Genomic DNA, 15720 nt, shown 5'->3' with positions numbered 1-15720 from the left:
CATGCTGACTGTGCGGTCGGCCAAACATTCAATGTATTGACAGAAACTGCCATGGTAGAGGTTCCTGCCAATCCAAGAGATGTCTGCTGCACCATTAAACTCTAAATCAGCCTTGTAATTCTGTAACTAATGTGTGCATCAAGGTTTGAATTTATGAGACATATGTTATGATGTATGGAACTGTTTTGCGGTCACAAACCCTGAGATTTGCAATATCAGCTGGTTCGCAACTGCAGAACAGTGTTTTAAAAAGTACAAAATACCCTCAACGATTCCGAAGTCTTTCTGACTTGCAGGAGGAGTTTGCAACCCTTTCTGAATGGCAAGTAGGAGGGTACCTTAAAGGGACGTGCCCCTTTAAATGCACGTCCCAGGAGCATGCATCAGTGGTTTGTGCCCGCAATTGCTGTGGCCATTACGCAAATCACATTAGGAAAATAACTCATCATGTATTCTAAAGCATAACGCTTAATCAAAGGAAGCCATTCCCCAATTATGAATACCACTTGGATAATTCACGGTCATTCAATATAAAAGACATTTTTGAGATTTAAAAAAAGTTTTTACATTTCAGAGGCTAATATGCAAGAAGTAGATTTGGTTATTCAAAAGGGTCCATTTCAATATTTGGTTGTCTGTTTTTTTGTGAGATAAGATAGTAAGGGGCTTCATTACAAGCCCCATTATGCCGCCTGTGTGTACATTTTTTTGAGGCACAGTGTGCTGCCACATATTTACAAGATCATGCAAGCCACCCTGCCTGGCTTTCCATGACCTTGTAAATATAGCCCCTTTTCATGCATCACTTTGCGTGCAAAAGAGCGCGCCATTGGGGTTGCTTTGGATGTTCCCATGCAACACCCAAGAATTCTTCTGCACTCCCAGATTCACATCATTTCATAAACCTGGAAATGCATTAGAATCATATACTTGTATTTCTTCTTGTGTCCCTTCCTGCACAAAAACAATCATACCGGCAACGCAGGCCCCCTTGCGCCATGGTGCAAGAGTGGCTGCATTGGCACATGGCAGCCAATTGTGCGCCAGCACAGGGGAAAGTACAGGGATGCGTCATATTGTTAGTAATATGACCCAATCCCTGTGCTTTTAAACTGATGCAGGCCAGAGCAGCAAAACGGCCTGTGGTGCCATGCTGCGTCATTGTGTAGTAAATAAGGCCCAACGTTTCCAAAGTCCATACTTGTTTCACTGCTTTCACATAAGAAGTTGTTAATCATAGAAACGTGTATAGGATGTAAATTTAGCAACATCGGTTTTAATTAGGAAAGAACCAAATATATGCAAATCAGGGTTAAGATCGCTTGGTGATTTCTTTTAGACAGTCGATCAAATATGCAAATAATGTCCAATGAAATTCATCATATGTAAATATGTTAAAAGGTAGGAAGCAACCAGTAAACAAAGATCCTTAAGTGTTGCCCGGCGGTGTCGCCTCTTTAACCCACAAAATATTAATCAATGAAGAGGCAGGCGCTGGAGACTGGAAGGCTGGAAACAAGGGTTTATTCTCTCCGGAGGAGAACACATCAGTTCAGACAGCAAGTATCGTCACGAGGTGCTCTAACTGCATCTCTGAGGCCTGGCCTCTTATACATGAGTTTATTACTTTATTGCATAAAACACATCTCTGTCAACTCTTTGATGTACGGAAAGACATCCTCGGAATCCCCGCTTCAGGCCCGTTCCCACACACATTTACAGTTGAAGTCCCCACCCCGGTCACAACAGATGATGATTATCGCGCAGCTGGACATTCCGCCGATTCACGGAATGTGTGAGGTTGATCGGATCTCATGGGGTGGGGGCTTTGATCAGCTCAAGGATCCTTTGATGGGGGGGGGGTTTCCTACTGTACAGGAGGAAGGAGTCAATGACAGTATCCGCGGGCCAGGTGGCGGCTTGGGAACGAGTGAGACAAACGGGCACAAAGGAAAGAGGGGTGTTATCAAGGGATCCGGGACCATGAAAGGGATGGAGGGAAGTGTCGCGCTGGGAACAGGATGGGGTTCCGAGGCAGAGCTGCGTGGAAGAGAGGTTTATGACCCAAGGCATGTGAGAGCGGGGGCTGTCAGCGTGCGGGGGATGTGTTTGTGAGGGCGAAGGGCCGTGCTAGGGGTCAGTGGCGCGCAGAGTGTGGTTCTGGCCAAGGCACCTAAAATGGCGGGTGTGCACGAAAAAGTGTGGCATCGAGGGAAAAGGCAAGATGGCGCAGATAATGTTTACCAAACCGTATTAATTTTCCACAAATATGTATCATGCATATGTATCCTTATCAAGGACGGTTTGAAGAATGTGAAGAAGATACATAAAAGAAGCAGACTTACCAAATATGTAGAGATTCCTTATGACAGTAACCGTGTATATAATAGTCTAAATTGCTGATGCTGGTATCTAAAGGCCTGTTGCTTTACTCCTATCACAGGTTATCTATCGGGCGTTGACACCGTCCAATAGAATTTCTGATCCATATGGTCCCGAAGCCCAGGACCTCCTGAAACTGACCAACTTGAGGCTGCGGCTGCTAAAAAGGCAAGACTGCCCATGCCAGAGCACGGGGCTGCTGGAAAAGCCTCAAAGGTTTGCCCACTTTGCCATCTATGACCTCATCGCCCGTGGGAGCTGCTTCTGCAATGGGCACGCCGAAGAGTGCCAACATGTCAATGGGTCAGGGGCATCAGAGAACATGGTGAGTAGCTTCTACAGCACTAAAAGGATGGTGTCACCCTCTTCAGACTTGTGTATGCAAGGTGTTTGTCAAAGGGTAGATTAACTGCCTTATCATGTTTATATTTGAGGACCCTCCTAGCCACAGATGTAAAAATGGTAGAAAGACTATTCCATCAGAACTCTGTGTTAAGTCTCAAAATGTTGGACATTTTGCATCATAATTGTGTCCAATCCCTTAATATGAACTAGCAAGAAGATCACATTTTCTATACTCTGCCATCAATTTGGTTCCACCCAGAGCTAGAACCCACTGCCTCTGCTCGGCTCATTCACCCACTAACCTCAGTCTTGCCTCACTGTTGCGTTGCCTGTATTGATGCTCTTCGCAACCATCTGGGGAACAGAGGGGAGCTGGACAACAAGGATGGTTGGCAGGTCATTGAAGATATTTTAGTTGGGAAGAAGAGTGGATAGAAGAGACGGCTTTATGTATATGTACGCACATGGCATTTCTATAGTGTGAACTTAGCAAGAGGCAGTGGAGGTGTTTTGGAGTGGGGATGGTTGGAAGGAAGGTAATGATGACTGGTGAGAAGTTGATTGCATAAATAGGTCTTCTGATGTTTTCTGAACTAGATGTAACATTCCTAATGTTCAGAGGGTTGTGTCAGATTTTGTTCCCAGGACTAGAGAAGGGCAGTCTTAGGGTTTTCTTTTCTTTTTTTGGATTTCTTGCCTTACAGTGTATCAATGTTCTCCCTCTTTGCTTCCCACTGGAACTCATCAGTACACATCTGTACATATTTCATATGACATTGTTGTGCCATGACACGCATTGGTTCTACGCCAAAAACTGTTTAAGCCAAAATGAACTGCTGATGTAAACTGCTAGTCACTGATTCAAACCAAGGCACCTTTGCTACTGAGAAGCAGTTACTGGTTCAAGTTGAACAAATTCTAATGCTGAAAATATCACTCTATATCCACCAATCTGGCTGATCCAGCAGGCCTGCTGACTCCTGAATCTATGGCAAGGGCCCTGCCTGGCCCAGTGCCTCAGCCTGAGGTCTCACTTGCAGAGATGGTGCATACAATGAGTGTCCTTACATCCTGATTTGGAGAAATAATATTTAGTTATTTGCCTAGGCTCTGCGTAGAAAGGCAAGGTATCTTACATTCTTGGCGAGTCTTAGAGTGCGCTGTAAGACTGTCCCCCCCACAACCTATCCTCTGTTAATGTGTAAAGTACTATAGTCTAACAAAAACAGTGTTTCACTTTGATGTTTTCTTCAAGAAGCTCCAGAGTCACAGGAATAAGCCTTCATTCACAAGTGATGAGCTATTCATAGAAAGACAATGACTGAAAGATAGCAGGGTCTCTTAGCTGCCTGGTCTAGAAGTGGTAGAAGCCCCCTGTCCCACCCAATGCGTGTGCCAAGGCAGATTTCCATATTGTGTCCCTTGGTATCTCCCTAAGTTACTGGATAAACATAAACATTTAAGACAAAACACACTTGAGTGCAAAACACAACTTGATATCCAGACATGTAGGGAAAACGTCTCCATCCCATTATCAGATGCATTTAAGTGAGTCTTCTCAACAGAAGCACTTCTGCATGAAGAGTGCACTATGTGCACTCCTGAACAGGAGTGACAGCTCAGTCCAGCTATTTCCTACTTTAGCTAAAGCAAGTGAAGATTGTTTTCTATTGATGAACATTCTGTTGAAGACAACCTGATCATGTGTCATCAAACAACTTCTAAGCTCTGAAGAGCATCCTGGAAATAGGCTCCAAACTCAGTGTGCCCCTTATACTGCTGTTTGAGGATCATTGGCTCCCAGACATCATAACACGTACTTGTGAATCTCCCTTGTTACCCTCTGCATCTTCTGTATCTTGTACTGCTAGCCTTTGGCAACCATTGGGATGCTCCCACATTATGATACTTCTGACATGGCGCACAATCTGCTCCTCAGTCACAGAAAATTACCAGTGCCACTTTGGCCAAGAAGATTGGTCTCAGCTGAAAATTCGTGCTCGTTAGCCAACCTTACCAGACATCTTTTCCCTGAGGACATAATTCACTAAAGTGCACATGGTTTATGCACATCTTGCTGATGTTGTCCATTTGATGCTGATGATGTGTGCAACCCACAGAGCCATCTGCCCTTTGTAAGACTACCTTGTTCTCTTTGGTGCTTTTTGTGCAAACCACTACACCCAATTTTATGTTGATGTACTGTAGTCATATCTTCATTTTATCTGTCAATTGGCCTTGATGCCTCCTCTGTGATGAGTCAATTTCATAAAAGGCCTCAGAAAACAAAGGAAGGGCTGTCCCTGGATGAACTTCCTCCTGACTTGCGGGTTTTGGACGCTAGAGCTAAGCCAATTAAAACCAATTTAGATCCATTTCTAAGCTTGATTGCGTTTGTTTTTGATGATTAGCGGGGAGAAGTAGGACAGGATGAGTTTACAAGAAATGTTTGGTCTGTTGCCCTGATCTGACCAGGACACAGCCCGGGTGCAGCGCTGTATCCTTTGGTTTGAATAGAAACTTGCAATAGAGTTTGGCCTCAAAAGACCCTGCTGGTCTGACGCCTCTGCCTTCAGCCATCTTTGTGTGGTGTTGAAACAAAGTCATTTTACTATCACATCAATCTACACAAACACTACTAAACTGAACATCAAACACTGTCTACTAACATTCCACGACCATTGACTGCCAAAGAACATATACAACCAAATTATAGTACACCCAGAACCATAGAAAGGATGTCCAAAGTAAGCGCTAATGTACCATACAACCATGAACGCCCAAAATATAGCAATCTCTTGAGCTCCTCTAGTACAAAGAGCCAGGTCCCCGTCTCAGAGTAACTTAGGGGCTGATTACAATGTTGGCGGATGGGATACTCTGTCACAAACGTGTCGGATATTCCGTCCGCTGTACTGCAAGTGACATAGGATATAATTATGTTTCTTATATAGCGCCTGAATCGACCCCCGAAGGGGTATCTCCGCGCTTGCCTTGGGAACCCGTCCTGGCTTTTCCCTGTGAGATAGCCCCTACAGGGCATCCCCAAGGTGAAAGCCAGGCATCCCGGCGCGGGGGGGCCGTTGTGGAGATTAAGCAAGCTTAATGCCCAGAGTTGCAGAGTGCGAACCCATGATTAGGTCAGGCACCGAAGCGAGAATTATCGAGTCCATGGACATTTGAGCTCAAGACCCTGCCGCGTCGGGAATTGAACCCTGGTCCCGGGTCTGACCTCTGCTTCAGGGTCTGCCTGCTCTAACCAGTGAGCCACACTTGTAATATGGCGGACGGGATGTCCGTCACGTTTGTGGTGGAGCAACCCTGTCCACCAAACTCATAATCAGACCCTTAGTCAGGCATTAACCTGAGGCAAATTAAAGACATTGAGAAAATGAAGAAAGAAGAAGATAGGGAAACAGTTTCAAAGAAAGCGATGTTGAAAAAGAGTATGTAAGTCTGAAATCCAGGACATGTAGGGCGGGTGAAGAAAGAGGCACGATATGGAATCAAGACTAGGCAGCTTTGTATTCATCAACCCTGGTATCTAGCAACTCCGGCACATGTGACCCTAGGAACATTGGGGCCTCTGCACTTATTATATATATTTTTTTTTTGGTGGGGGCAGCACTTATTATATTTTTGGGGGGCTAAACTTATTATGTTTTTGGGGGGCCCATGTACTTAATATATTCCCTTTTTACAAGTTAGGCTTTGCTTAGCCACATGCATGTGAATGCCAGGAGTCAGGGGGGACACCTAATAACTGCGGAATTGCACAGCTTCCAGTGGTAGAAGTTACATTGTATTTATATGGTGTAGCATCTTCCCGGGAGCATGCGAATGAACATGCCACACATGGAGACCTGTAACAGAGGTCTTTATTCTTCAGCATACAACCACACGCTGCACATATTGCATCATAACTTTTATAACCGCACCTTCACACCTCCCAGCAGGTGACGTAGTTCCTGTTTTAGAGTCCGCCCAGAACCGCAAGGGTCCTAGCGCACTTAATCTCAAGACCCTACATAGGGCACCTGGGAAAAGCTGCAGTGAGCTCTGTACCATACACATGCTGCTGTTAACTGACTTTTCAGTTAGATAATAAGTAGGTATGCTTTGTATTGTATGGTAGATGCACTTATATATCACTTACTAGCCCTGACGAGGACTTGAATGTGCCTACAGATATTATGGATATATCTATTTTCAGGTACATTGTTAATAAGTTAACCTAGTTTGTTCGCGTTGGGGGGGTTTAAGTTTCTGGAATGGGGTTTAAAGTAGAAAATAAGCAGGGTGAAAATGTATCGGGCAGGAAATTTCCATTTAGAGAGAATTTATTGCACAAAAGGATATAATTGAATCATGAACCAATGCTGTGATTGGTAACTAGCTGTCAGAATAGCTCAGTGAGATAAACACTTGCCTCAGACATCCAAATAGGTCTGTAGGCCCCTGGCTTGAAGCACAGCAAAGTCACATCAGCGTACCTATCCGTCCGAGTTTGGCACACTAGGTACCATTACATTGTGCATTAGTAAACCTTGTTATTTGCAACTCTTAGAAGCAGCATCAGTACAGGGATATGAATTATATAACAGATTAGTTAATATAGTTAGAACATAGTGTGCACGAGGAAAATAACCGGGATTGTAAATCTATAGCATTCACGGTACCCAGCGTGGTTAAGCAGGAGAAAGAGTTTTTGAAGACATCCATTCTTAGAAAAGGCCTCAGGGAGGATTATCGCTAAGGTAAACACACCTTGGATTACACAATGAACAGATGACGAGGACCCTGATGAGAAAACTCACCGAGAGTAGGCGGCTCAAGCTTAGGATGGGTTAGGGGTTCCAGAGCTCCTGGGTGCCAGCTGAGGTAGCCTGGAGAGCACCTGAAGACTGATGGGAGTGCACTACCATACAGCTGTTAATGGGGCACACAATAGTGTCTGCTGCCCTTCATTGTGGTATCACAAGGGAGAATGTCTCATTTGACCGTGAATCCAGGCATATTGTCGTTCAACATTGGACTGTGGCACATTGGCAAAAGGCCCATCAAGAGTTAAAATAAGGTGAACCTGACCACCAACATCATTAACCATTTATATACAACGGTATTGCAGGATATACATTTTCAGTAGTATATCTGTAACTCGCTTCAGCAATCGTTTCTGCTCATGCTCAGGAATGCTTGGAGGACATGCCCATCTCTCCTTCTCAAGTGTCTTTTGTACATCTTGGCAGCTTCACAGAAGTCCCCATTAGGTTATTTCAGCCAAGGCATCTATAAGCCAATGCTGCAGGTACCTATTATAGTTTAAAAGTGAAGTCCATATTCCAACCCCTATTACATCCTAGAATCAGGCCTTCTAGAGACACAGATCCCAGACTTTGATGGCCTTAATTGATCCCCGATGGCAGGAGCTATTGGTATTTTTACATCTTTGAGCAGCGTTTGATGTCATGTATCATGGCATCTTCCTGGGTTGTCTAATACTGGAGAGGACCGCCTCTAGACTAGTGTACACCATTTCTGTCAGGTTGGAGCTAAACCTTCTCCGTCATTCAATGTCTAACCAATCACCTGTGTTGTGGCACAGGGGTCCTGCTTCTCGCTAATTGTCTTGAACAAACATCTCCAGTCATTCGCTTCTCTCATCTGCTTCTCCTTTCTGTTGTGCAGCTGATGATGCTCAGATCCTACTTGCACTGGATTGTCCAGCATGGCACATGGTTTTAAGGAGAAGAGAGTCATGTGGTTGTAGCTGATCACTGATGTAGCAGAATAGATCAATGGTTAGGAAGAACACGATTCATTCTTGTCAAATTTACTAAAATAAATTTTTGCTATACACAAAATTACATTCGCGTTTGGAGTTGGCAATGCACACTTTCAACCAATGGAAGGTGCCAGTGGAAGGGAGGCTCACGAAAGCATTGGACTCGTCCTTGCAAATCACACAGTAAACACAAAAGCATTGGGACCCTCCTGTGGTCACAAAGCATGGAATGGTCATCCATTCAAAAAGAGCATTTAATTGGCATCGAAAGGAGCCCTCAGTTGTACCTGGGCAGGGTCTGCTGCCTGCTCCCCCCCTGTCCCTTGCACTGTCTAACACGTTTTGTGGAACTGAGACCCAGTCTCTTGGCCTCCTTGGGCCTGTCCCTTTAAGGGTCAGGGCCACAGTGCATGAACAAGGTAACTCTGAATGCTCAGACAGTGCTCTAGTGTAGTCCTTACAGAGCACAGTGAGGCTCAACAGCCATTCCTGCCCCATTCATACTCGCTATGCGTCTCACCGTGCACTGCCCTGTGCACAATAAATGATTAGTGGTGACACCACTGCGTGGAGGACATGGGGACTGCTTGGCCTAATGGCTAGAGCTGTCGACCACGAAGCTGGGGAACCGGGTTTGAGTCTCGACAGGGATGCTCAACATCCTGTGATTTTTGGGCAAATGAATTAATCTCCCTTTGCTTAACAAAATGAATATGTCTATCTGTAACGCAGCTGGTGCTCAGGTAATGCGCTCTGACACCTTTGGGTCGAGTTTGCGCTGTATAAAAAAAAACTCCAAGGCAAAAGCATTGCACTGCAAGCACACTCTTTGTGAACTTGTCGCATTGTTTTGCGGTGTCCTTCACCGGAGATCGAGAAGCCATCAGCGCCGGGCTGAGGCACCTAAAGCCAGTGGTGGCTCTCATAGGGGGTGTTGCGGGAGGGCAGGGCAGGGGAGAGGCAGCATGGGGGTAGAAAACTCGGACATACGACATAACGGAGGAACGTAATAATTACTTTCCTCCGTTCGGTCGTATGTCCGAGTTTACTACCCCCCCAACCCTGCCCCTCACCCGCTTCGCCTCACCGCCCCACAGCACGCCCTATGCGAGTCGCCACTGCCTAAAGCAGCCCTTCTAAAAATGCCCACACCACCCCACTCCCTTCCTCTCCTTTCTCTAGTCCCACCTTTCGATTCTCTTTCTCTCCATCACCCCACTCTCTCTCTCTCCTGCCTCCTGATAGCTCCCTCACTATCTCTCATTCCCTCTCTTTCTCTCACTTGAAGCCTTCCTGTGCCTGCTGCAATTAACATCAGGTGACACCACTGCGTGGAGGACATGGGGACTGCTTGGCCTAATGGCTAGAGCTGTCGACCACGAAGCTGGGGAACCGGGTTTGAGTCTCGACAGGGATGCTCAACATCCTGTGATTTTTGGGCAAATGAATTAATCTCCCTTTGCTTAACAAAATGAATATGTCTATCTGTAACGCAGCTGGTGCTCAGGTAATGCGCTCTGACACCTTTGGGTCGAGTTTGCGCTGTATAAAAAAAAACTCCAAGGCAAAAGCATTGCACTGCAAGCACACTCTTTGTGAACTTGTCGCATTGTTTTGCGGTGTCCTTCACCGGAGATCGAGAAGCCATCAGCGCCGGGCTGAGGCACCTAAAGCCAGTGGTGGCTCTCATAGGGGGTGTTGCGGGAGGGCAGGGCAGGGGAGAGGCAGCATGGGGGTAGAAAACTCGGACATACGACATAACGGAGGAACGTAATAATTACTTTCCTCCGTTCGGTCGTATGTCCGAGTTTACTACCCCCCCAACCCTGCCCCTCACCCGCTTCGCCTCACCGCCCCACAGCACGCCCTATGCGAGTCGCCACTGCCTAAAGCAGCCCTTCTAAAAATGCCCACACCACCCCACTCCCTTCCTCTCCTTTCTCTAGTCCCACCTTTCGATTCTCTTTCTCTCCATCACCCCACTCTCTCTCTCTCCTGCCTCCTGATAGCTCCCTCACTATCTCTCATTCCCTCTCTTTCTCTCACTTGAAGCCTTCCTGTGCCTGCTGCAATTAACATCAGGGAGCTGGCGAAAGTGACAGGGGCACCAGGAGCCGGCCTGGGCTCCGGCCATCGGGGAAATGCCCGGTGGAATAACAGGCCTGTCCGGCCGTAGAAGTCATTTCAGGTCAGACTCCTTTTCATGAGCACATGAGTTCTGCAGCTTGCCGCTCCCGGCCTTGTTTCCGCCTCTCCGCTCACAGCCTAAAAAAACCAATATCCCTTCAAAACATCTTGCGCTCTTCAGTTGATAATCCGAAGGTACATTTCCACTCTATCTGATCCCGGCCGTGCCTCCGAGGGACGGCCCCGCCAGGAGCTGCTTGCGTCGCCGGCGGCCATTCAAAGGCAGATTTTTGGAGTGTAAAAAGAGTGCGTCCGCAGCTCGACGCACCGCATCAGAGATGCTTCGAGACAGCCCCAAATTCACTCTGAGCCTTATTGTTTGGAGTCATCCGGTGGCAGTGCGAGCGGCCTTTTTAATCCAGTCTTTTAATTGCGTCGCTAGGAATTCTTTTCCTCTAACACGTTTTTTGGTGAGTGTGATGGGGGTGTGGGGGGAGCCTGGACAATACAGCGACACCTGGGAGGAAATTAGGAACTGGAGAGGCATGAATCAGAAATGCTGGCAGCGGTTTCCACAGTGTCTGTATTAATTATTTCTGCGCTAACAGGAGCCGCTTGAGGACACATCTTCACACACTATTTACTGTAAACAAACAAGCAGGCACACGTCTTGTTTACAGGAGGAGCAGTTCTAGAGTTCTGGAATTTGGATGAGGTGGTCAGGCAGGCTTGGGAGGGGAATGTCTGACGCACGAGAAGGCCAAGCACGATCTTCAAACAGAAGCATTGCAGCTGCAGGACAGCGTTCATAGTTTTGTGTTGGCAGAAGCCATCTTGAATTTTTGGGTGATCATAGATTGTGTTGGTAGCGGCCATCTTGAATCTTAGGATGATCATAGTTTGTGGTGGCAGCGGCCATCTTGAATCTTGGGATGATCATAGTTTGTAGTGGCAGTGGCCATCTTGAATCTTGAGATGATCAATGTCAACAATACTCCCTAATTGACAACTGTTTGAACCACCTGTCCCCAGCAACCTTTGTGAGTGGAGTATGGTCTAGCAAAGTGATACTCAAAAAGTGCGGCCCTCCTGACCTTTACAGGGGCCCCCCTGGTCAAGAGCACCACTGGACAGCTGTTTACTCCACTCAGTATTAACAGTAAATAAAAAAAGTTAAATAAACAGGTAAGCATTTTTTTAAAGGTTTATTGAAGTTAAAGAAAGGATTTAACTAAGTTGTCCTGCAGCACTTAACTTTAGGAACACTTTCACGTTGAAAGACATCTTGCAGCAAAAGTGTTAAAATATGATGATATTGCTTCAAAATTCAAAAAGTGTATTTCATTAACATGCAGAATCGTTTCACCTTGGTAAATGAAATTATATCAGTGCATTAAAAAGTCTTTTTTTTTAAGGTGATTGTTTTCAAACATGAATTCAGAAACATGTGTTCTTCTCTTTACCCTGACAACAGTGCCAATAGTGAACTAAGAGACAAGTCAGTTGTTATGTGCACCCTTTGGGTGGTCCGTGTTCCTATTATGCATGAACAACATTATAGTTTATTAAAGCAACCACAGGAGAAAGTTTTGCACAGCACACACCCAGAAGTCCTATATTTTGAGGTCCTCTTATATGTGTTAATGACAAAATAGGAGGGAAAGTGCAATAAAACAATTGCCAAGGATCACACAGTTTGGTAAAGTGGGGAGGCCGTGATTAATCCCAGGTTTTCTGGTTTCACATTGTGCACTTCAGCCACTTGATGTATATGCTTCACTTCCCCTACACCCACCTGACCGCCAACCCCCCTTCCTGAACCACTCTCCCACCCCATCCCCTAACCGCCACCCTGCTGGTATTAATGTGGCACTCACCGGGAATATTTTTTTGAGAACCCATGGTCTAGCATAACAAGTTACAACCATCATTCAACCACCATCAACACCAAGTGTGATTTCCTGCAAGTTGTCTTATTCAGTTCAGGAAGTAGTATGTAATGCTTAAAATCTCCACTGAAACGTTATTTCCATCCCCATATACAAGACCTCACTGGTGAAGATTCTACCTTCATAACTTTGGTGTGTTTGAACAGTACTATAAATGAAAAAAATAGGTGCAGATACTCAAAAAAGGAGCCGAGGACTGGGGGCGAAGTGTGGGGGTGTAATCTACCGTGTGTTCCTGGGATCGGGCAGGACAGGTAAACACAACAACAAGGATACACCAAGGGTTGACTTTCCCAATACGTGTTTATTGTCTTGCAGATAAAAGGAAAAGAAAGCCACTGTTCTGTTACTGCGCGGTAATCCCACGACCAATAATGCAACAATAAAGAAACAATAATGATAGTCAACGATACCCATTAGCCGCCCAAGTTCTCAAGTAGGGCCGTGATTCCAACTGTCCTCCGCATGAATACCGGTCCCGGTATTCCTCCAACGGAGGCCACTGTACAAAGCAACGCCTGGAAATGCCGCTCGAGTGGGGCTAATGGGAGTTCGCTTTGCACCCTGTTCTGGCGCTGTTTTAGACGAACGCGGGAATGCCCAGCCGGGCACTCTACTGCAGCGTTCGCGTTGGGGTGTCAGGGAGCAGCCGCTCGACCTTCAACGCCCATAAATCAGGTAACGGGACGCCAGTCCTTCAACCGGTGTAGTGCTCGAGAGTCCGATGCACCTACACGCTGCGTTTACACTCCAGGGCTATCGGCACAAGACACTCAAGCAGAGACGCGGCAAACACCTCCGTGGTGTGCGTCTCTGCCCAATCCTTGCTCGGGAGCATGACAACAAACACTCGACCAAGACGAGGTAAAGAGAACAGCCGCTCTGTCTTACCTCCCAAACGTCGCTCAAACTCTGATCAAGGTTCACGGAACAGAAGCGGGATGCACAGGTCCGTAGTCTGTAACACAACGGGAAGGTCGGCAAGGATCTCAATATCCGACGCCATTCCTTGATTGTGTACGCCTTTTATGGGCGTTTCCGATCCGCGCGCTGATCGCGCAAAGCATGCTGGCACCCGTAGTTCCGACTCCCGTGACAGGCTACGCTGCTGTTACCGAACTGCTGCGTGCGCGGGGGGGGAATCCTTGACAGGGGGGCATGAGGGTGATGCCAAGGGCTGGACAGGTGCAGGACACGGTGATTGTTTTCAAACATGAATTCAGAAACATGTGTTCTTCTCTTTACCCTGACAACAGTGCCGCTTACGCTACGCGCCCCGGGGCACGCCCAGGGGCGCGTCGCGTAAGCGCGTCGGATGCTTACATTGCACGGTTGTATGCGCTTGAGTGCTTCTGGGTGCGTTTACGCCATGCGTATCATGCGGACGCGGCTGCGCGATACGTCACGATGATATTTTCGTTCGCGGCAATTGCGCTAACGGGACGCTCACCGGTACGCGCCCTGGGGCGCACCGCAAGACTGTGCTTACCGGTGCGCTCACCGGGACGCTCACCGGGACTCGCACTGGGAGCACTCCAGGGCAAAAAAAATAAAAACATGAACAATATGAATAAAAAAAATAGTATTACATAAATATACAATATAGGATTCATTATAAAAAAATATTACATTTCATAGCTATAGAAATTTGCTATTAAAAAACCTTTGAAATTCACTGAAAAAACCATAGGTTTCACACCAGTTATAGTTAGGAATCAGCATTTAAAAAACCTATGAAATTCACTGAAAAAAACCATAGGTTTCACACCAGTTATAGTTAGGAATTAGCATTTAGAAAACCTATTAAATTCACTGAAAAAAACATAGGTTTCACACCAGTTATAGTTAGCTGGAAATTTTACTGACATAAAACCATTGAAATTCCCACGTTATAGTTAGTTGGACTCGCTATAACTTGCGCGCCTGCAATGCACTGCTGATGACGTCACATATTACATCACTCATGACATGGTCAGTGACATCACTCATGACATCACTGATGACACCATCCTTGTGACAGAGTGACAGACCTCCTTTCAGTGTAATGTAACCCTTGAAACACATATTCAAAAATAGAAACTAACATTTTCAAACAAATGGAGATACCCATACCAGTTACAACAACCAATTCAGTAATTCCACCATCTATATACACATCCTCTCATTCAGCAACAGTTCTAAATAGTCACTCATACATATACTCACTCATCATATGTAGTGATACACATATACATCCTGTTACACACCTACAGTCATCCAAAAGTTACTCACACACATACTCACACATGCAAATAAACTATTAAACATCCATTTATTTGCATATACAGCTATACACACACTAGCACATTACTTCTAAGGAAACTTACACATACTTACTCTCTTAAACAATCACTTATAGAAACACATACTTATTTAAACAGGAACTCTTTCAATCTCTCACTCTCACATATACTCACTTATATACATCAATACTCACATATACTAGATTAAAACATATGCAGTTACTCATAAAAACCCTAGTGAGGCAGGCATTCACTCACTAACACACACATATACACACTCATCCACCCATACAGTCCTGCACATATGCTGTCTTCAAAACACATACAAACAGTGAGTCAGTCACCAACCCATGCAGCCACTTATACACAAAGTGAAACACTGATACATATATTTAAATATTTAAAAATTACTCGCTAATATATGTATTCACTAAGATACACTTTATAAGCCAGTTAACCAATCAATATTTTATTAAAAAACATCCATTTACACACTTATTTAAACATTCATTCGTCCATCGACCTTTACAAATACATATATAAAACATATTTATTTTTCAGAAAGACACACATTCACTGGATGGTGTCATCAGTGATGTCATGAGTGATGTCACTGACCATGTCATGAGTGATGTAATATGTGACGTCATCAGCAGTGCATTGCAGGCACGCAAGTTATAGTGAGTCCAACTAACTATAACGTGGGAATTTCAATGTTTTTATGTCAGTAAAATTTCCAGCTAACTATAACTGGTGTGAAACCTATGGTTTTTTCAGTGAATTTAATAGGTTTTTTAAATGCTAATTCCTAACTATAACTGGTGTGAAACCTATGGTTTTTTCAGTGAAT

General features: G+C 45.4%; 1 protein-coding gene across 1 annotated transcript in view; it reads left to right on the top strand.

Annotated features, from left to right (window-relative positions):
• LOC147693022 (netrin-4-like) overlaps positions 1 to 15720 on the top strand; it is a 168887-nt gene that overhangs the window by 15476 nt on the left and 137691 nt on the right. Inside the window, exon 2 of the mRNA XM_086939264.1 lies at positions 2444 to 2707. Coding sequence (XP_086795390.1) covers positions 2444 to 2707 — 264 coding nt within the window. The remainder of the gene's footprint in view (positions 1 to 2443; positions 2708 to 15720) is intronic.

This window comes from Lissotriton vulgaris, chromosome 9, assembly GCF_964263255.1.
Source record: "Lissotriton vulgaris chromosome 9, aLisVul1.2, whole genome shotgun sequence".
Classification (NCBI taxonomy): domain Eukaryota; kingdom Metazoa; phylum Chordata; class Amphibia; order Caudata; family Salamandridae; genus Lissotriton; species Lissotriton vulgaris.
The sequence above is the reverse complement of the archived record's forward strand: the minus strand, read 5'-3'. Positions and strand labels throughout refer to the sequence as shown.